Genomic DNA, 20,615 nt, shown 5'->3' on the forward strand with positions numbered 1-20,615 from the left:
GTTGTGCAGTTCTGCCTCACTTAAATCCAATTCACTTATGAGTCAGGACTTCACCCTTGTGATGTCATAAGTCCTCTTGAGAACGAACAGCTTTTCAGCTAACATTTCATTGTCTGACAGAAGCTTTAACGTTAGTGCCTACTATTGAGGTGATCTCCAGTTTATCCTGTGTTTACCTTGCATGTGGAGGCAGCAAGGTGGCACCGTGGAGACAGAACCAATCCACCCTCAGACGCTGGCAAGTTACCTGTCTCCCCGTTTTCTCATCTGTAAAATTAAGACAAGAGCATCTACCTCCCAGGGTTGTCCTGAAGATAAAATTCTATTTACAAGGTGTTTTGAAAACCTTAAAGCACTATATAAGTGGGATTATTATACACACGTGTATATGTTTTGACTCATTATACATGCATATATGTATGTCTTGTTTGCATGTTATATATGTACACCTTGCAGGTTATGTTTGTCTTATTTCCATGTTATAAGCATGTGTGTATATGTACAGATGTGCATGTATACATATACACGCATATACGCACACATATAACGTCGTCTGCATGCTGTCCCGCCTGCTGAGCTGTGAGCTCCTGCGGAGTCTTTGCCTTTCTTTGTATTCTCAGCTCAGCACAGTATTTGACATATGTTGTCCTTCAGCTGAATGGTGTCCATTCCACAACTCTTCCTGACCTCATTTGAAGTTTTCCTGACAAAGAAATGGTTTGCCGGTTCCTTCTCTGGCTCCTTTTACAGATGGGGAAACTAAGGCAAACAGGGTTAAGTGACTTGCCCCATTATTCCATCCACTTTGTCACCTACCTGCCCAATAAGCACATGGTAGGTGTTTAATAAAAGCTGATTGAATGATGCCTTCAGCTGCAGAATATTAGGCGAGATGAGTCTGTTAATAAATATGCAGCTTTATCTGCCTGTTTAATTACTCTTCCATAACAAGGCATAATTTTCAGGAGGGCAAGTCTGCCCCGAACAAATATGGCGCCTCGGCCCAAGCTACGTCACGTCCCCTAACAAACATGGCTTCCCCGGAGAGCGGAAGTTGCGAGCCCCAAACAAAGATGGCGAGGGCGGGCCGCAAGCCTGGCGGAAGTTCCCTCCTCCCCACCCGTTCCGCCCCGCTCCGTGCCATCCCGCAGCGAAGACAGCGCCACGATGGCGGCAGCGACGGCCGGTCCGCAGGCTCTGAAGCGGCCGGAGCTGCGGGACGCCGCAGCACTGTTCGAGGCACATGGGGCGGAGGAGATCCGCGGGCTGGAGCGGCAGGTACGAGCGGAGATCGAGCACAAGAAGGAGGAGCTGCGGCAGATGGTGGGCGAGCGCTACCGCGACCTGATCGAGGCGGCCGACACCATCGGGCAGATGCGCTGCTGCGCCGAGGGACTGCTGGACGCCGTGAGGGCGACGGACCAGTGCTGCGCGCGCCTCCGCCAGCAGGGCCACGCTCCGGCGGCGGCTACGGCCACGGCCACGGCCACGGCCGCGTCGCGCCCCGCGCGCGCCCCCCAGGTCTCGCCCCCTCCCTCAAGCCCCGCCCCCCCAAGCAAACCCCGCCTTCCCTAGTCTCCCTGCCCTCCCCTCCCTGCAATTGATCCACACTGGGCACACCCCCCGGCCCCCGGGCTTCCTCCAAGCGAAGCCCGCGACCTCCCAGTGTGCAGAGGCACTGCCCCGCTGAGCTTCTGAGGGGGGCCCTCTTTTCATCCTGGGGTCACGAACGCCTGCTCTGTGGCAGGTTTAGGAGGAGGCAGCCCGAGGGACAGTGCAGGGAGGGCGCACCTCGGTCCTGGCCTCCAACACAGGCCCAAGATTAGAAATCCCGGGGCAGTTGCCAATCTGCAACGGTGGAAGGAAGGACTTTCCTCTGAGGGGCTTGAAAGTCCAGGTCCGAGCCATAAGGAAAATGTCCAAGGCGTTGGGTTAGGTTTGGAGAGTGGAGAGAAGAAATCTGGAAGGACCGCCCTACCTCCTACTGAGGGATTAAAAATAGCCAGCATTTTTAAAGTGCTCTTTACAAAGCACTTTACCAGTATAATCTTATCCTCTCACACCCGGGGAGGGAGGTGGGTGCTATTATCATTCTCATTTTATGGGTGAGGAGACTGGCAGGTGTTAAAGTGGCTCACCCAGGGGCTAAGAAGTGCCTGAGGCCGGAGTTTGAACTTTGGGCTTCCAGACACTTCACCAGCCTAACTGAAGAGCCAGGTTACATATAAAGTGTGTGTTCGTCCTTCTTTGCCAAAGAAGACCATGCCATCAGAAAAATGATGACATGATTTGCACTTGACTTTGTTTTGAGTGAGGGAGGGCTGTGCAAGGTCACCAGCCTCACTTCTCCTCCAGAGCCATCTGAATCCAGTGACCAGAGAGTCATCAGGATGACTGGAGATGACCCAGGATGAGGCAACTGGGGTTAGGTGACTTGGCCAAGGTCACACAGCTAGTGAGTGTCAAGTGTCCGAGGTGAGATTTGAACTCAGGTCCTCCTGACTCCTGCACTGGTGCCCTATCCACTGCACCACCTAGCTGACCCATTGACAGATAAAGTAAACACAAAGGAGAGAGAGGGCTAATAAGCCAGAAGATCTGGAAAGAGCTGGTAGTAGGTGACCTGGAGGAGACTTGGGATTCCCAGAGGAGCAAGTGTTTTCAGAAAGCTAGAGGGCATGTGGGATAATTTGACTGGATGGAGAGTTGAGTAAAAAGAAGTTATATGAAATAAGCCTGGAGGTAGGAGGTGGGGGTCATTGTGGAGCACTTTAAATGCCAAGCAGGGGACTTTATGTGCTATCCTAGAAGCAGTTGGAAACCACATGGAGATTTTTGAGTAGGGGAGTGACATGGGCAGATCTGTATTTTAGGAATATCAGTTTATCCAAAGTGTGGCAAATTAATACGAGGGCAGAAACACTGGAAGCAGGAAGGACAGTGAGACCATTGCACTAGCTTAGGCAGTAGGTTAAACTAGGGAAGTGGAGAGAAGGGGATGGAAAGGAGAGATGGAGGCATAAATGACAAGATTTAGCAAATAGTTGGATGTGGAGTAAGAGAGAGTGAAGAGTTTAGGACATTGGTGGGAAACCTCCAAGTCCTCAAGTGAGGCCCTTTAACTGAATCCAGACTTCACAGAACAAATCCCCTTAATAAAAGGATTTGTTCTGTAAAACTTGGACTCAGTCAAAAAGCAACACCCAAGGACCTAGAAGGCCACATGTGGCCTTGAAGCCACAGGTCCCCTACTTCTATTCTAGGCAGATCTCAAGGTTGAGCACCTGGGTGACTGGAAAGATGGTGATGTCCTGGACAGTAATCTGGAGGTTCATTCAGAAGAGAGGTGGATTTGAGGGAACAACTAATGGAATTCACCTCTTAAGTTTGTGATGTCTCTGAGACATTGTTTGAAATGTCCAGGAGGCCATTATCGATGTTAGACTTATAGTTTAGGAGAATGGGCCTGGATATAAATATATGTTGGTAATTATCTTTATTTGTTAGTTGAACCTGTGGAAGCTGATGAGGTCACCAGGTGAGAGAATATAGAAAGAAAAAGAAGAGTTTTAGAGTAGAGACAGTTTATAGGCATCACTTGCATGATGAACCTGTAAAGGAGACCACGATGGCGCAGTCCAGGAGAATAACCTGGAGAAAATGATGTCACAAAAACTCAGGGAGGACAGAGTGTTACAGGAAGGAGAAGGTGGCCAACAGTATCAAATGCTGAAAAGGGATCAAGGAGCCTGAGGACTGAGAAAGTGCCATTAGATTTGGCAATTGAGGGATGATTGGTAACTTTGGAGAGAGCAATTTAAGTTGAATATTGAGGTCAAAAGCCAGATTGCAAAGAGCTGAGAATAAGTAGGAGCAGAGTAGGTGAAGGTAACCAGCCTAAACTTTTGAGTTCTTTCAAGTAGTTTGGCTGAGAAAGTGAGGAAAAATATATGATGATATCTAGCAGGGATGATGGAATGTAATGAGACTCTTTTAAGGGTGTGAGAGATAAGGAATGATAGTGGGGACAATCTGCTGGAAAAGATGGGAAGGGTATACGTAGAAGGGCTATACTTGATGAGGTCGTCCTCTTCCTCAGAGGCCAGAGCAGGCCTGCCCAACACATATGGCCTGGAGGGGCTTGCAGTCCACCAAAGGATTTGGGGCAGCCAGCAAAAAATGTAGGATTGCCGCTGGGCATTCGCCTGTTTGTCATGTGGCCAGCAGCACCCAGCCATCTTCAGTCTATCTCTAGTCTCACCTATCTGCAAACCAAGGAATTTTAGCTTATTTTAATTTTGGCCCCTGCCTATTGCCAAATTGTGCAGGTCTGAACTGGGGTAAAAGGAGAAATACTGGGGGATGGTATCAAGATGAGAAGGGTGAGCTCTGTGAGAATGACTGATTTCTCTCAAGGTACAAAGGAGAGAACCTCTGCTGAGTGGGATAGAGAGGGATATTATGGGAAGCTTGAAGAGAGGTTTGGAGCAGCTGTTGTGGAGAATGAGATAGGTCATCAGTGGGGAGTAATAGAAGGATTGTCTTGCTGGGGCTGAGCACCCAGTTGAGATTAGATGACAAGTCTGTATTGGACTCAAGCTACATGATTTCCTCAGTTTCCTTTAGTCTTCATTCTGCTGCAGGTGAGAGGAGTGGAACGGGCAGGTGGTAGTAATTCAGGGTTGGGATTTGTAAGGGTAACTGTGTGATGTGACCAGGGACTGGAGCTGATTAGTACTGTCTCCCTCTTAAAATAATTTGTATTTACTTTTATTTTTGAAATACTGTTGTATTTGCCTACAGAATTTAAATTTCTTGAGGGCAAGGACTTTTTTTGGTTTTGGTATTTGCAGCCTCTGACACTTTGCCTGGGCACTTAAAAAAATGTTTGTTGACTTGAATTCTGTGAAATACAGCTCTGGAAAACCAGGCTTTGATTCAGATGAAGTTATTGGACTATGCCTTTAAACTCAAATCACTCTGGCTCTGATTGGCCAGTTGTCCCAACCTAAGCCTCCCTTTCTCATTGTTTGGGTTTTGATGGCTCAGAGTGGGTGTCAGTAGACCTTGTTTCTGTTCTAGTGTTACCTCAGACAAACTGAAACCCCAGAAAGATCTTAGCTTAAAAAGGCCAAGGTCATCCACTGAATCCAAAGCAATTGCCAATTGTCCTGACCTGTGTCTAGCCACTGGACTCCAGTGACTCTGGAGGAGAGAGTGAGGCTGATGACTGTGCACAGCCTTGCTTCACTTCAATCCAATTCGCTTGCAGCAAGTCAAGATATCACCCTCCTGATGTCACTGGTCCCCTTGAGAATGAAGGATGAAAAACGATGACCTGTTGCCCCTGCAGGAACACCAAGGCTTTTATTGCTGTTTTTCTGATGAATCTGATATAAAAAGTTGAGCTCTTTCAGAGCCTTGGAAAGTTGGAAGTACTTCCTTCATGTCAAACATAAGTTCTGTAGTTAGGGCATGCTAAAACGTATAGAGCTTATCCAAGATTTACCAGAGTACGCTTAGCATGAGCATCACTTGACAGCATCATGATAATGATGAATGTAGTGGTATAATACACAGGTTAAATGACAAAATATTGACAATTTGAACTTAGTTTTACCTTGAGATTCTAGAAATAGGCTTATTTTCATGGTAGCTGTGTACACTTAATTGTGTAATATTCTTACTCCCAGATCACAATCACCTCACATAGTTTTGAGCGCCCCCTATTACTCAGTGCTTGCAAAAGACTTGCCCCCAAGGAATTTGTAGTCTAACTATGGAATCTATAAACAGGTGAAAAGCTAAATAACAATAAAAAATTTGAATGGCAGTTGAAGAACTCAGTAGAATAAAAGTCCCATAGGTACATGATTAGTTGGCAAAATAATTGCTTCAGGAATTCAGAGGAGAGAACCCCAAAGGCTGGAGCTGGTCAGGGAGGCCTTCATTAGAAGTGAGATTTGAACAGTCATAAAAATGGGCTATGGAAGAGGAGGAGACAAGACAAAACAAGAGAGTAGAATGAGAGCAAGAGCTAGGAATTGTGGGAAAGGATAAGATCTATTCTGAAGACTGTGAGGAAGCTAGTTTTCCTAGAGTAGAGGATTCACATTTAGGTTTAGTCTGAGCTAAGGTTAGATAGAAATCTCAGGGTTCAGTATTGAAGGTCATTGAATGCCAGGCTTTATGGGGCCTTTTAAGGGATTTTGAACAAGACAGTGACATGGGCAAAGCTGTATCTGAAGATGATTAATCTGGAAGCTGTAATGGAGGAGACAGGGACCAGTGGCAAGGACTTCATTTTAAAAGGTGGTTGTAGTAAGCTGAGGTGAGCACAACCTGAACTCAGTGGTGGCAATGGGAATGGAAGGATGGATATAACAGAACTTAGAAGAACTGACAGGACTTGGTGACCAGCTGAATATGGAAGGCAAGGTTGAGGGAGTCAAAGTGGACTGCAAGATTTTAAGACTTCTGGCAGAACTATTCATGTAACATCCCCAGCTCTTATTTGAGATAGTTGATAGTTGAGACTGGTATTGATTAAAGGCAGTCATCAGAGTAGAGGAAAGAAGCCTCCTGGGAAATCATAGGTTTAAGCCACAGTTCATCAGACCACCAGATCCAAAGTAGGGGAAATGGGGAAACATAAGTGGTAGAGCTAGCAGGCAGGAGGATATCAAGGAATTAGCCTTGACACCATAGAGAGGAAGGGTACTGCTCAGCTTAGCTGTCATTATATTGTGGGATTTCTCTATCGAAGAAATTATTCATTTATGGCATCCTGTTAATTATTTTTCAAAATACATTTTTATTGATATCTTTTTTTATATCACCAAAATTTCTCCCAACATCCCTCCCTCTCCACTTATCCAAGGATCCATCGTATATAATAAATATTTTACTAAATATGTTGACCTGGGAAGAAATAATTAAGATACACAGCATGGGATATAAAGAGCTAGTTTTGGAGAAATGAGTTCAGTTTTAGATATATCAGAGGTGACATGAGGATACCAAAATGGAAAGATCCAGCAGGCAATTGAAAATATGAGGCTAGAAGATGACGGAGAGGGCAGACCTGTAGATTTGGGCATACTCTGCATAAGAGGTGATTGTTGAAACATATGGATAGGACCTGAGAGCAAAGAAAAAGAAGAGACCTGACTCTTGGTGGTCATCCGCATTTAAGGGATAGGATGAAAATAAACCATTGTGGATGACAAGAATATTCAGAGGCAGAAAAAGAGCCAAGATATTTCCCATGGAACCCAAGGGAGGAGGAATGTTGACACATAGGAGCCAAATTGATATTTCTGATGTGCAGATTTAATTTCCTACTCAGAAAGTTTCAGTGGCTCTTGATTGTGTCTAGGATAAAATACAAAATTCTCAGCCTGACATTTAAAACCTTTCATAATCTGGCTGCTCCCTACCTCTCCATTCTTATTTCATGGATTGCCTCTTCTTTAGTCAAACTGGCCCGCTTGCTATACACATCATTCCATCTCCCACCTTTGCTGTCCCCCATATCTGGATTGTTCTTTGCATCTCTAAATGGTAGAATCCCTAAGATTCCTTCAAAGCACAGATCAAGCACTCTCTTCCCATGAGGCCTTGCCTCGCATTGAAACTTGCATTTGCACTTGCTCTACCTTGCATTTGCTCAGAAGTGTACATGTTGGTTTTCCTCAGTTCACTGTAAACTTCTTGAGGGCAAGGGCTGACTTGCTTTTGTCTTCATGACTCCAGTACCTGGCACAGTGCCTGGCATACATAAGTGCTCGATCAGTATTTGTTGAATTGAAATGATAAAGGGAAGCCAAGGAGAGTGATGGACATAAATTGACATAAAGATAGATGAGAGAGGAGCTTGACTCTTCCGTGTGTGTGTGTGTCTGTGTGTGTGTGTGTGTCCGAGGAACTGAGTGAGGAGGGGAGGTGCTGTATAGGTGAACACAGTGTCATTTGCTCACTGATGTTCCAAAGCCAAGCTTTCTCACCCCTCAGAGTCGATAAGAACATAGCCTGCATAATTCAGGTTTGTTGCCCAAAATTAGTCCCCAAGCATTGCACTGAGTGGCAGGTGACCAAAGTTTGAGCTCTTCCATGTCCTTGATTTCTCCTGCAGCCCCCAAAGCCCTCCCAGGAGAAGTTCTACAGCATGGCTGCCCAGATCAAGCTACTCTTAGAGATTCCTGAGAAGATCTGGAGCTCCATGGAAGCCTCTCAGTACTTGCATGCCACCCATCTCTATCTGCTCTGCTGCCACCTCCACAGCCTGCTCCAGCTGGACTCCACCAGTGGCCGCTATAGCCCTGTTCTTGCCCGTTTCCCGATCCTTGTGCGTCAGGTGGCAGCAGCCAGTCATTTCCGGTGAGTTGTTGGGGTAGAAGATCATTTCTTCAGTTGATCTGGAAGCTCACAAATGTTTGCTTTTGTTCTGCTATTTAAGACTTCCCAGTTGTTTCTCAGGGTTCTGCCATGCCTTTGGACAAGTTTGAGATCCCATTTCCCTTTGTCATCTCCCTTTCCCCTTCATTTTATTTCTTCTTAGGTCAACCATTCTGCATGAAACCAAGATGATACTCAGATGCCAGACTGTGTCTGACCAGGCTGTTGCAGAGGCCTTATCTTCAGTCATGCTCCTCGAAGACAGTTCTCCTCGTCAGGCCCTTGCAGATTTCCTGCTAGCCAGAAAGGCCGCCATTCAGCAGCTTCTCAATCAGCCACATCATGGTAGGCCAAATTATTTTCCTTTGAGATTTGATCCTCATAACCTGAGAGAGAAGTTTCTCCGAGATTCTTTTTGACCATAGACTTGCACAGACATATATGTAAAATGAAATTCCTGTCAATTTCAGTAAAAGAAAATACTGTCTTCTTGTAGGTGCTGGTATCAAAGCTCAGATTTGTTCATTAGTGGAGCTTCTAGTCACCACTCTATACCAGGCCCATGCTGTCTTCTACACTTTGCCTGAAGGAGTGCTTCCGGATCCTTCCCTGCCATGTGGCATACTCCTCTCTACCCTGGACTCTGTCACAAGCCAGCAGCTTGCAGGTAAAGCCCCTGACCAGCTTCCTTAAGAGAATGGCATAATATATCATTCCATTTCAATTCTGATTTATTTCTCTTTCACAGTCAGGCCACAACCTCCTTATTATATCTATTTCCCAATACACCTTTAAGTACAATGGCTCCTCCTTTTCTCAAGAGCAATTAGAAATCATAAAACCAGAAGAGACCTTACAATGTCATTTGGTCTATGTTCCTTACTATTAAATGGCATGATTTAAATCCAGAGGAAGGAGTTGTCTGCTGACTATCTCCAGAGAATAGTGGAAGGGCATAGGAGTAGGAACACTTCCCAAGTTTCCATCTTTTTAAAAATCAGGTTTAATTCTGATTTTTTCATATCTGAATTCATATCTACCACTTCAAAGCATTCCCCACCCCAGGGGAATTCCCCACCCTCTTCCCAATTTTTCCTCTTCTTTTCCTGTTCCCTACTTTACTGGGAACCATTTTCGCAAAGCAGTAGGGAGTTGTGGAAGGGTTAGTTTGAGTGTACGAGTGAGAGTGAGAAAATGTGTGTGAGAGAGAAAGAGCATGCGCACATGCACACCACCTGTAACTCATTCTAGTTGCTTTATTTTTCCTACTTCAAATATTGACTTCAGGGTTGAAGATTTCATTTACCCTCAGTAATTTCTTTCGTACTTTGTGCATAGGAAGGGGAAGACTTAAGACTTCTGCTTATTCTGTTTAAACTCTTACTGACTAATAGGCTTCATCTGTTTAGGGAAAGGCATCATTAGTGTCTTGCAAGAGATGAAGCTGTGTAGCTGGTTCAAATACCTTCCGGTCTCCATTGTGGAGTTCCAGCCAACTCTTCGGACTCTTGCGCACCCCATCAATGAGGAGTACCTGAAAGACACTCTACAAAAATGGATCAACATGTAAGCCTCAAGGGAGAAGTTTCCGTAGGCTGGTGGCTGCTTTTCATGGTTCTCTGAGGTACAGTGTGTGATGTTGGATGTCCTGAGTGCCACTGCATGGTGCTGCTCAGGCCTGTGACGCACTCAGAAATATGTCACTGTCCTTAGCCTAAGGGGAAAAAAGTAGCACAAAAGGAATGGGACAGGGGATTCAGAAGAAAATGGTTGTGTTACAGGTGTCATGAAGATATCAAAACTGGGATCACCAGTTTGCTAGTTTATGTGAAGAGCCTGAAAGGCCTTGCAGGGATCCGAGATGCTGTGTGGGAGCTACTCACCAGTGACTCCATGAGCCACAGTTGGGAGGTAGTGTGCCGGCGCCTCCTGGACAAACGCATCTCCTTCTGGGAGGACCTATTACAGCAGCTGTTTCTGGACCGATTACAGGTGAAGGGAAAACGGTATAGGAATTGCTCTCAGGCAGTGCCTGGTCATCCTCTGTGAGGTGTTTGCCCCTTACTGTCTGCTTGACTCGGGGCATTTTCCTGTTAGCTTTCATGTCTCTTCTGTGCAGGACTCACCAGGGTTGCTCAACTTACTGTTTTGGTAAATAAGTCTTACAAATTAACATAGTCTTAGATGCCAGAGTGAAAAATGAGACCAGGCTTTAAAAAGCCCACAACTAAGAGAATTTTTTTTAAACTTGGAAAAATGACATCAACACAGAAAATGCTCATGGAGTTGAATTAAATGCTTGCTACATGCAAGTAAGGCACTGTGGTAGGCCCTGGCGGATACAAAGATAGAATGGAAAATGGTCCCTGCCCTCAAAGAGCTTATATTGTTTTGAGTGATACAACCTGTGCCATAAGTAACAGCATGTTTGAGGTGGAAGAGAATGCTAATATTAAACTGGAGGAGTCAGTAAAGGCTGCGCAAAGTCCAGGATAAAACCAAAGCTTCTAAGGGAGGGAGGTAGGGAAGGAAGAACATGTCATGCTCTGGGCACAGAAGTGGACTCATTTGACTGGAAGCTGGAGAGAAGGGAGCTGTGGGTGGTGGTGGATGCCTCTGAGGTTTTCTCCCAGGAATCTGATTGGGATTCTTTCTCATTCTCTCCTAGACACTGACAAGGGAAGGCTTTGATTCTATCTCCAGCAGCTCCAAACAGCTTCTGGCTTCAGCCCTGCAGGAGCTCGAAGCCAGTTCCAGCACCTCCCCCAATAAGCAGGTTCAGTTTGAGCACAACATGTCTCTCTTTCTCTGGTCAGAGAGTCCTTCTGACTTGCCCTCAGATGCGGCTTGGGTCAATGTGGCAAACCGGAGCCAGTGTGCCAGCAGTGGCCTCTCCATGAAAGCCCAGGCCCTCAGTCCCTACGTGCAGAGCTTTTGTCTTGCCCTAGATTCCAAACTGAAGGTGAAACTGGATGACCTCTCATCATACCTTCCCTCAGATGCACCCAAGGAGGCCTTGGGCATACAGACCAAGAATTCTGCTTTTGATAGGTACTCGGATGCTGGCACTGTGGAAGAAATGCTCCGAAACCACTGTGCAGCCTGCACTGAACAGATTGTGGCATGTGTGCGTACGGAGCTGCAAGGGGCTGAGGCAGTGCTACAAGGGCCGGCCCATACCCTCAGTCGTTCCAAGCTCTCCTCAGTCCTCTTCATGGCTAGGCTCTGCCAATCCCTTGGAGAACTGTGTCCCCATCTTAAGCGATGTATTTTGGGCAAATCGGGCATTTCTGAGAAACCCACAAAGGAGCCCCGGTCTACAAAGAAGCAGATGAAAGCAAAAGCTCAGGAAGTGAATCCTGTTCTAGCAAAATGGCAGGAAGTGAAAGAGCAGCTCCTGGATCAGAGTCTGCTGGGATACCGGCTTTGGAGTACAGCCATCACAAACGTATGAGGATGGGGGAGATGGGGTGGGGGCAGAGAGGAGGAGGGAGATAGAAATCTGCCCTTACATTATGTTAGAGGAAATAAGACATACACAAATAACTATAATACAAAGTGATTATGTTCATGAAAAGCACAAAATGTGACAAAAGTGCACTTCTAGCTGGGATTATCAGGGAGTATTGCATGAAAGAGATGGCACTTCAACCAGGGTTTTCAGTTTAGGGTTTGAGCAGGTAAAAGTGGGTATAAAAAAGTATTCCAGGCATGAGTCATAAACAAAATGGAAAACTTCAGAGGTGTTAAGGAATTGTTAACTAGCTGGAGAATTGGGGTCTGTGGGTTCATCCATTGGAACCAGATTTGGGAGGGGTGGGCCTTTAAATAAAAGGCTGAAAAGTTTAGTTTTAGTAGGTTTTTAGCTAGGGATTAAAGTTTTCTGCCATGTGTTGATTAATCTAGCAGTAGTGTTTAGTGTGGATTGGAATAGAAGAGAGATTGCAAATAAAGTCAGACTCCTCCACTAGCCCAGAGCAGACATCCTGAAAGTCAGAGAAGTGGCGGTAGAGATGGGGACAACTGTAAGAGATTTCCAGGGAGACTCGAAAGACTTGGTAGCAGTATCTATGGATGCAGATCGAGGAGAGAGGTCAAAGGTAGGTTTTAAGCCTGGTTAATCGAAAGGTTAGTTCAATTTAGTTTGGGCTATGTGGAATTTGAGCTGTCAGTGAGACATTCAGCTTATCACTTCCCCAGCTCTAAACCTGTTCACTTCTGGCACCAACATTTCAGTCAGTTGCCAAGGCTTGACCTGTTTTTGTCCCTGTCACTCCCTATATTGGATACCAAATCCTTTCGAGTCTACCTTGCAATGACTTCTCTTCAGATAGTAATTGGACTATTGCATTAAGTCTTACTGGTTTCCTTGCCTCCAGTCTCCCTCCATCCAATCCATCCTATACATTATCGAAAGATTAATCTTCCCAGTGAGGGTAGGGGTGTGAACTTAAGTGCCTAAAAAGCAGGGTTGTGATTAGACAATTTGGGGTTGTCTGTATAGAAGGTGATAGTTTAAATTGTGGCAGTGGAGGAGAGTGCTAAGGGAAAATATAGAAGAGAATGAAAACTAAGGACAGAACCTTGGGAAATGCCTGCATTTAGGGAGCTGGAGGTTACAGGAGAAATAGCATCTGAAGAGGTAGGAGAACCAGGGGAGCAGTGTGGCAGAAGCTAAGAGGGCAGAGAATATCGAGGAGGGAAGAGTTAACAGTGTTATTGAGGCATGAGCTGGTGGTGGAAAGGAGACATCCCGTACAGAATACTCTTGCAGTGGAAGTTAAGCAGTGCTTTAAGTTGTTAAATTAAGGTAGTGGTTTGGGGTGGGGATGGGGATATATTTTGAAGGATAGGAGAGACTGTGTAGAAAAGGGAAATGAGCCAGTGCAGAAGAGTATTGAGGAGTAACTGGATGAAGGACAAGGGATGAAGGGTGATTGATGGATCAGGTCCCTGGAAATGGGAAGGGATAGGATCAAAAGCACAGATGGAAAGATTAGACTTAAAGAGGCTGCCTCATTCTCAGAAACAAGATGAAGATGTAAAGTTATTCAGGTATGGAAGAGAAATTGAAGGGGCTCCTGTTGAATGATTTTATTGTTCTTAATATAAGGAGGCCTTCCTTGTGGAAAGAATGAATGTGGGAGCTTTGTGGGGTACTAGAAAAAGTTTACCGTCACTAATTTTTTTTTCTTACTAGATCCTTCTCCTGTTTTCCCCAATGTATTTTTTTCTACTTAGCACCATGACCTTAAGAACTGGAAATCAGCTTCATCAGCTGAAAATATAGGATCCCTTTTAGGGATCTCCCTGGAAAGAATTTGTTCTTTCCAAAATATCTACAATCCTTTTTGACTAGTAGTCTTTATTAAAGTGCCAGTTTTTAACTGAAAAGCTATGTTGCTGTCCTAGAAGTAACAAGAACATCCCATGTGCTGCTTTTGAGAACTTAGAACAAGGGAAAATAGTTAGCATTTACTCAAAAGGCTGAACGCATTACAAGATGCTCTTTCTGTTGCATATTCACGTTTATACCCACCCTGGATGTATCTGGGAGGTGTTCCATGAAGCCTCTTTCTTTGATCGCCAGGTCCTGGTTCATGAGTTCACCCAGTCATTACTTCTGGATAATGCTGGCTCCATCCTAGCTATGGCCACCAACTGGGATGAGCTAGAAATCCAGGAGGAGACAGAAACTGGGAGCAGTGTAACATCCAAGATTCGACTGCCAGTACAGGTGAGAGAGTCACTTTTATGTGAGCTTTTTTATAGTTAGAACTGCTTCTTGAGAAGCATAGGGGAAAAGCTGGACAAATATGGGTTCAGGTCCTGCTGTAATCTTGGGCATATGATCACCTTTCTGAGCCATACTTAGTTTTTTCTGAAGTAGAATTTCTTGCACTACTACCTTATAAAGTCGTAGGAATAAGTTAAGTTTGTGAAGCACTTTATCTTAAAGTGCTGAAATGTAAGTAATCATATTACAAAGTCATCTGCGACAAAGGACCTAAGTGATTTGTTGTAATTTCCTGGTGAGGCACAGTGAGTATACCAGGGCACAGTTAACTAGTGGGAATTGAGAGACTGGGTATGCTATTTTCTGACGCCTTTAGTAGGAGCCAAAGTAGTGTCACTTAGGGAATAACAGGACATTTTATAAATTAAGGGTTAGCACTTCAAAGTTCTAGTAATTGCATTTCCCAGTTGTTAATTTTCCCATACTCTTGTAAAGCATGGCTTCCCAAACAAGTAAAATTCTACCTTGTCTATGAATTTTGTTACCTATAGGCCATGAGAATGGCAGCTCCCTCACAAAGGACTTTTGCAAAAGTACCTAAGTGAAAAATTTTCATTTCCTTATTCTGGTTCTCTCCAACTGAAGTCTGTGTGCTCTGTGTGAAGTAGAGTCCTGGAGTGGTATATGGGGTAGGGATGGTTGATTTGAGAGGTCAAGACCCAAGAAGTCTTACATAGCTAAACCCATTCTGCTTTCCCCATGACGCATTTTGATGACTTGCCAACTCCTTTCTAAATGACAATATTTGATTCTTGTAGCCATCCTGGTATGTACAATCCTTCCTGTTCAGCCTGTGTCAGGAAATAAATCAGGTTGGAGGCCATGCCTTGCCAAAGACAACACTGCAGGAGATGCTAAAGGGGTGCCTGGTTCAAGTATTAGCAGGCTATGAAAAACTTTCTGAAGAGAAGACAACAAAGGTATGTTGTAGAGGCGCATCTTTGCCTAAAACACGACTTGTATTTCAGTAGCTCTAATGGAGGAGTTCAGACATATAAGTCAGACATGACTTTCAGACATGCTTGGCAATACCCTTAAGGAACACTTGGGTCAGATACCAATTATTACAGAATATCCAAATGCCTTTCTTACCCAGTTATAACCTTTTCTCAACCATGGGTTTCTAGCTGGTTTGCATTTTTAAAAATATGAAACCACTCTTCATGTATTTTTCCTTTTTAAGCCTGTACATACCCAAGTTTGATGCTGATCAAATTCAGCTCTTGGCTATATCTTTCCTACTAAGTGACTATGTAATTCCTATTGGTAGCTAGAACATCTAGCTTCCCTTCCCCTTAATTTAGTCCTTAAATTGTCATGGGGGGAGCTAGGTGGTGCAGTGGATAAAGCACCAGAGCAGGAGTAAGGAGGACTTGAGTTCAAATCTCACCTCAGACACTTGACACTCACTAGCTGTGTGACCTTGGGCAAGTCACTTAACCCCAACTGCTTCACCCTGGGCCATCTCCAGTCATCCTGATGTATATCTGGTCACTGGATTCAGATGGCTCTGGAGAAGTGAGGCTGCTGACCTGCACAGCCCTCCCTCACTCAAAGCAAAGTCAAGTGCAAATCATGTCATCATTTCTCTGATGGCATGGTCTTCTTCAGCAACAAAGGACAAATACACATACAAATTGTCATGTAGGACTCTAACCTGCCAGTACATGGTGTAAGCCTTCAGTCTGTTACAAATTGGAGGCTTTAACTTTTAGATCAAGGTTTAATCTTTTATCTAGAAACTTGGAATTTCAGTTTAAAAGTTTTTTCTTGAAATATAAAAATTTAATTTGCCCAAGACCAATTCTGGATTATTGGTAAAAAATTGTTGAGCACACACTCTTAGTATGTGTAATTTACTTATAGTAAATAAAAATAAAAAGTATATACATATACTACCACACTAATTATGTACATTATAAAAGTTACACAAAAATAGAAGTCTTAAAAGGGTAAGACAGATGAAATATTTGATCCCAGAGGCAAGTGAGCTATGGAACTGATCGAGTAGGGGACTGACATCCTCAGACCCAAGTCATGGAGGATGACTTGGAGGGGAAGAGATCAATTAGAAGGCTAGTGAATCTGTTACTGAAAGACTACTGAATCAATCAGTAGTCCAGTTGATGCAATGGAAGGATGAACTAGGGTGGGTGGCCTTTTGAACAGGGAAGGATGAAAAAAGATGTGGCAGTAGAAACTGCCAAATCTGTAAATGGTTGGATATGTTGGGGGAGGCAAATATGGAAGAAAGAAAAGGCAATGACATCCTTGATCTTTCACAATTCATCTCTTTCTGCTTCTTCTATGTACTTCACTGTCCCTTTGTCAGGGGTTGGGGGGTTGGCCTTGGCTCCTTGTATCCACCAGTCATTGTCTAGATACAGGGTGAATGGAGTTATGGCATTTTCCCATTAGCACCTGTGTAGCTGCTGCTATGAGGAATAAGGTTTCATTTTCCTTCAGAGATGACACCTGGCTCAGTAGAGAGAATAGCTGAGGCAGAATAGAGGGATATGGTGCTGGGAGCAGATCAGCCCTACAACTGGGCAGGGATCACCATGTCTTCCCATGTTGCAATTTGTTGATCCTTTAGGGGTCAGACCTAATCCCACCCTTTGAACTTTGGAGACCACTAACTAGGTTAATGAATGATTGCCCACATAATTCCTTTGTGTTTGGGGAAAACAATTTGCAGAAAGAAGGTGCATTTCCAATGACCCAGAATAGGGCACTGCAGCTACTTTATGATCTGCGTTATCTCAATATTGTGTTGACAGTCAAAAGTGAAGAAGTGAAAAGCAGTCGAAGTAAACAAGACTCCAGGTATTGTACCTTACCCTCCTCTAAAAGGCCATTTTGGGGGTGTGGTGGGGGGGGGGGGGTGGAGTTGTGCCCACATTGCTAATGAAATAGTGCTGACATGGAGGCTGCTAAATTCCAGGTAGAGGGTGTGGTAAGTGTAAGAGAAGCTAGGTTATTGGAATCTAATCTTAACACGTCTGCAAACCTTAGAGTGTAATTTGGCCCTCTTTCCCCAAAATTAACAACATGGAATGTGATGTGACCTCCTGAACGCTATAGCCCAAGTCTGAGGTTAATTAAAAGTTGGCTGCGCTCATCTACCTGTGGGATAAATGGTGAGCTACCATTTAAAAAGCAAAAATAAATAGAACAAATCCCAGTACTGGGTTTTTCTAGGACATGTATAGATTTTTGTAATAGCTTTCTTTTCAGGATACTGAAAAGCAATTCTCATTCCAATTTTTTCTTTTCCAGAATTGAAAAAGTAACAGACTTCTTAGAAGGTCTCATAGATCCTTTTGACCTAGATGTCTTTACACCACACCTAAACAGCAACCTCAATCGCTTGGTTCAAAGAACCTCGGTAAGTCAAGATGAGAACATGCTTCTGTCTGAGCGGTAAGCTTAGCATGGGGGAGCTCAGGTTACAAAATAAACAAGTCAAAGCATTTGGCAGTACATTAGCAGCTGCCTCTCAGCTGGAGAGTGGAGAAAAAGCCAAGCAAGTCCTTGTTCTAGTTAAAGGTGAGTTCCATGTTTATAGCAGGTACTAAACTTGAGGCAGGTCAAGTTAAATCTTAATTCAGATGATTAGTACAAAATCCTCCCCAAGGGATTGAATATAAAGATTGATCTTTTAAAACTGCAGCAAGGAAAACTTAACAAAACACAAATAGATTCCTGTGATCAGTGGTAAGAAAAGAAATCACTTTCAGATTTAGTATTCTCAACTCAAGGCAGAAAAAAAGTTGATCAGAAGCAGTATTTAACCTAAAAGAACACTTCCATACTTTAAAGCAATAAATAAAAGATCCCCATCTTAATTTAATTTGCCGTTTTTTAAATTTCCCAGGTTCTATTTGGATTGCTAACTGGTACAGACAATCAGTTTTCTGCCCGGAGCAGCACTTTCAACTCCCAAGAACCCCATAATATACTGCCACTGGCATCAAGTCAGATCAGGTAATCTTTCACATGGGACTTCACCTAGGCCCTGGGGTTTTCTGGTGACTCTTCTGAAACCTCTCCATTCCACTTTTCAGGTTTGGACTTCTTCCACTTAGCACAACTAGCATGAGAAAAGCTAAGTCCACTAGCCGAAGCACAGAACCCAAAGATCAGGTTAGTGAGCACAGCATTCTACATTCAATGGCTCTCCCTCCCCACTCTCCATACAACCTTTAGGGGATCTCCCTGTTAAATACTAAGAAAGAACTAAAATGACAACATGCACTAATGCTGCATTTAATGGTGGCGCGATACAAGTACAAGATCTTACTAGATTGAGTGGATAGTTGTTAAAAAAGACGATTGTGTTTAGACATTAAGCAGCCTGAGTGGAGGGAGTATTTTAGGCTGCTAATACTATAGAAAATTCTGCAAAAGATGGGATGGAGTTTTATTTAGCATACTAGGGAGGGAGCTAGAGTTACATAGCCAGCCCCAGAAAATGGTTGTTATTCATTTGGAAAATAGAAAAAATTGTTTTGTCCTAGTCATGGTTTCATCCTCCACAACATAAAATTTGTTAGGAGGAAACAGGAAACTTATTGCTTTTTCAAGCTGTTTGCCATGCAGTAAAGCCTGCAGCAATCTTACTGGAGTATTTCAAAACTCAAGCCAGTTCTCTCCCCTTAGTATCTATACTATCTGTTTGCCCTGTATCTATAACTGAAAAGCAAATGTTAGTTTTGTATTCTTTTCCCATTCTTTGCAGACCAGTCTGTGAAGACCTTCTTCCTAAAAACTTTTAGATCTTAAATGCTTTTTAAAGGCAGTGAGAGGAATAGAGAAAATACCATTCCCCCACCTCCAAGAGTCATTAGACTTCAATTTAGATAAAATTATGTCCATTCCAATCCGGTGCCATAATTTTCTCAGTACATTAAAACTTCCTCTTCAAGTGTCTGTGGCAAATCCTATTCACACTAAAAAACCCAACAGTGGGAAGAAGTGTAATTTAATTTAAGCTTATTCTTTTCCTGAAAAATTTGACTTAGTAGTTTTGTTTGTCACTCAAGTAAAAGTTAATATCAGTCTAGAGAAATAGTTTCTTCAAATCCAGTCTTTTTCTAACCTTACCTACTAGAGGAAAAGGTCCTCTCACTAGCAATCCCAATAGTTTAAGATCTGCTTTTATGTGTTGGGTGACTTTTAGAACAGAAGACTGGAGTGGGTAAAGCAGGTAAGAGAATCCTGGTAAAATCTAAGGCACTTTCCTTTCAATCTAATGGCAGGTTGTACTTCCAGCACTCTCCAGAGCAGATGATGACATGATGCGTCCTGGTTCCTTGTTCAGACAGCTTGTCACAGAGGAGGAAGACACATCAACACCATCTCTTTTCAAACTTAGTTGGCTCTCTAGTATGACTAAATAAAATGAATCAACTTATCGGGACATATCTCTTTTTCTAAATAAATATTACCATGTATTTATTAGTGCCTCTGCTAATTTGTTTCTAAGTTCCACCAATTTTTGTGGTTTCATTGAGGGCATGTGGCCCCCTAGCGACTATTAGAAGGTACTTCAAATATTAAATTGAACCTAAGCTAACACATAGTTCTACAGTACCTGTTACCTTAAACACCAGCTCAGGTTGCTTAGTCTTTACTGTTAGTCATCTGTGCCTTGAGAGACACAACAGGTGGAATTATCACAAAATCATTTAAGCTGCTAATGTACATTTGTGTCTGAGACAAAAGTTACAAATACAGTACAACTTCTTGTCTTTCAAAACTGTGCAGTGTTTGCTAAGAAGCTTGAAATTTAGCCTTTGGAGGATTAATGATATTATAGAAATAATCAGGGTTCAAGGAAGTATCTAAAAGACATTCTCCCTGGAATGCAAACACCTTACATAGGGAAGAGAAGAAGACAGATGGTAGGGAGGATGTTTCCATCTTACAAAGTCTAATCTAATAAGCTTGGTCTAATTTTCCTCCCCCTGTAACAGGGGAAATTAATTTCAATAGGACATCTGCATACTGAGAGGTAGTATGGTAGCCAGCTTCAGTCCCAGACAGAAGCAAGCTCTTTTATACTTTGGGAAAGAAAACTAATGTTTTTCATGCAAACTAGTCTTTACTAGTTTACTGAATTTTTTTTTAAAAAAATCTTTAAAATTTGAGGACCCCATGTTTTAAAAGGACTCCTTGCACAAAACAGTAAGTTTCCAATGGATTTCCAAATCTGAAATGGAGCCAGTATGGACTCTTAACATGCAGATGCGGTTTCTTCCTACCGTCACCTTCACTGGGATGACACCCACCCTGAAAAGAATCCCATAAAAATGGCTTCAAAGCCCCTTTGAAATTGCAATAGTGCAGCAAAACCACAAGTAAACAAATGCCTGCTAACCTGTTATTTCAAATATAGACTGAAAAGCCAACAGGCATA

The 20,615-nt window shown here is 43.6% G+C and overlaps 1 protein-coding gene across 1 annotated transcript; it reads left to right on the forward strand.

The window, feature by feature from the left end:
- Window positions 1–990: 990 nt before the first annotated feature.
- COG1 (component of oligomeric golgi complex 1) lies at window positions 991–19,654 on the forward strand. Its single transcript, XM_072645557.1, is given in 16 exon segments — window positions 991–1,023; window positions 1,026–1,130; window positions 1,132–1,521; window positions 8,135–8,379; window positions 8,561–8,742; window positions 8,894–9,064; window positions 9,807–9,963; window positions 10,179–10,389; window positions 11,066–11,845; window positions 13,988–14,134; window positions 14,953–15,114; window positions 16,893–17,020; window positions 17,474–17,582; window positions 18,072–18,181; window positions 18,262–18,340; window positions 19,456–19,654. Coding segments are annotated over 16 exon segments (3,150 nt in total). The 3' UTR covers window positions 19,597–19,654.
- The last annotated feature ends 961 nt before the right edge of the window (window positions 19,655–20,615 follow it).

The sequence above is a fragment of the Notamacropus eugenii genome, chromosome 2, assembly GCF_028372415.1.
Source record: "Notamacropus eugenii isolate mMacEug1 chromosome 2, mMacEug1.pri_v2, whole genome shotgun sequence".
NCBI classification, from domain to species: Eukaryota; Metazoa; Chordata; class Mammalia; order Diprotodontia; family Macropodidae; genus Notamacropus; species Notamacropus eugenii.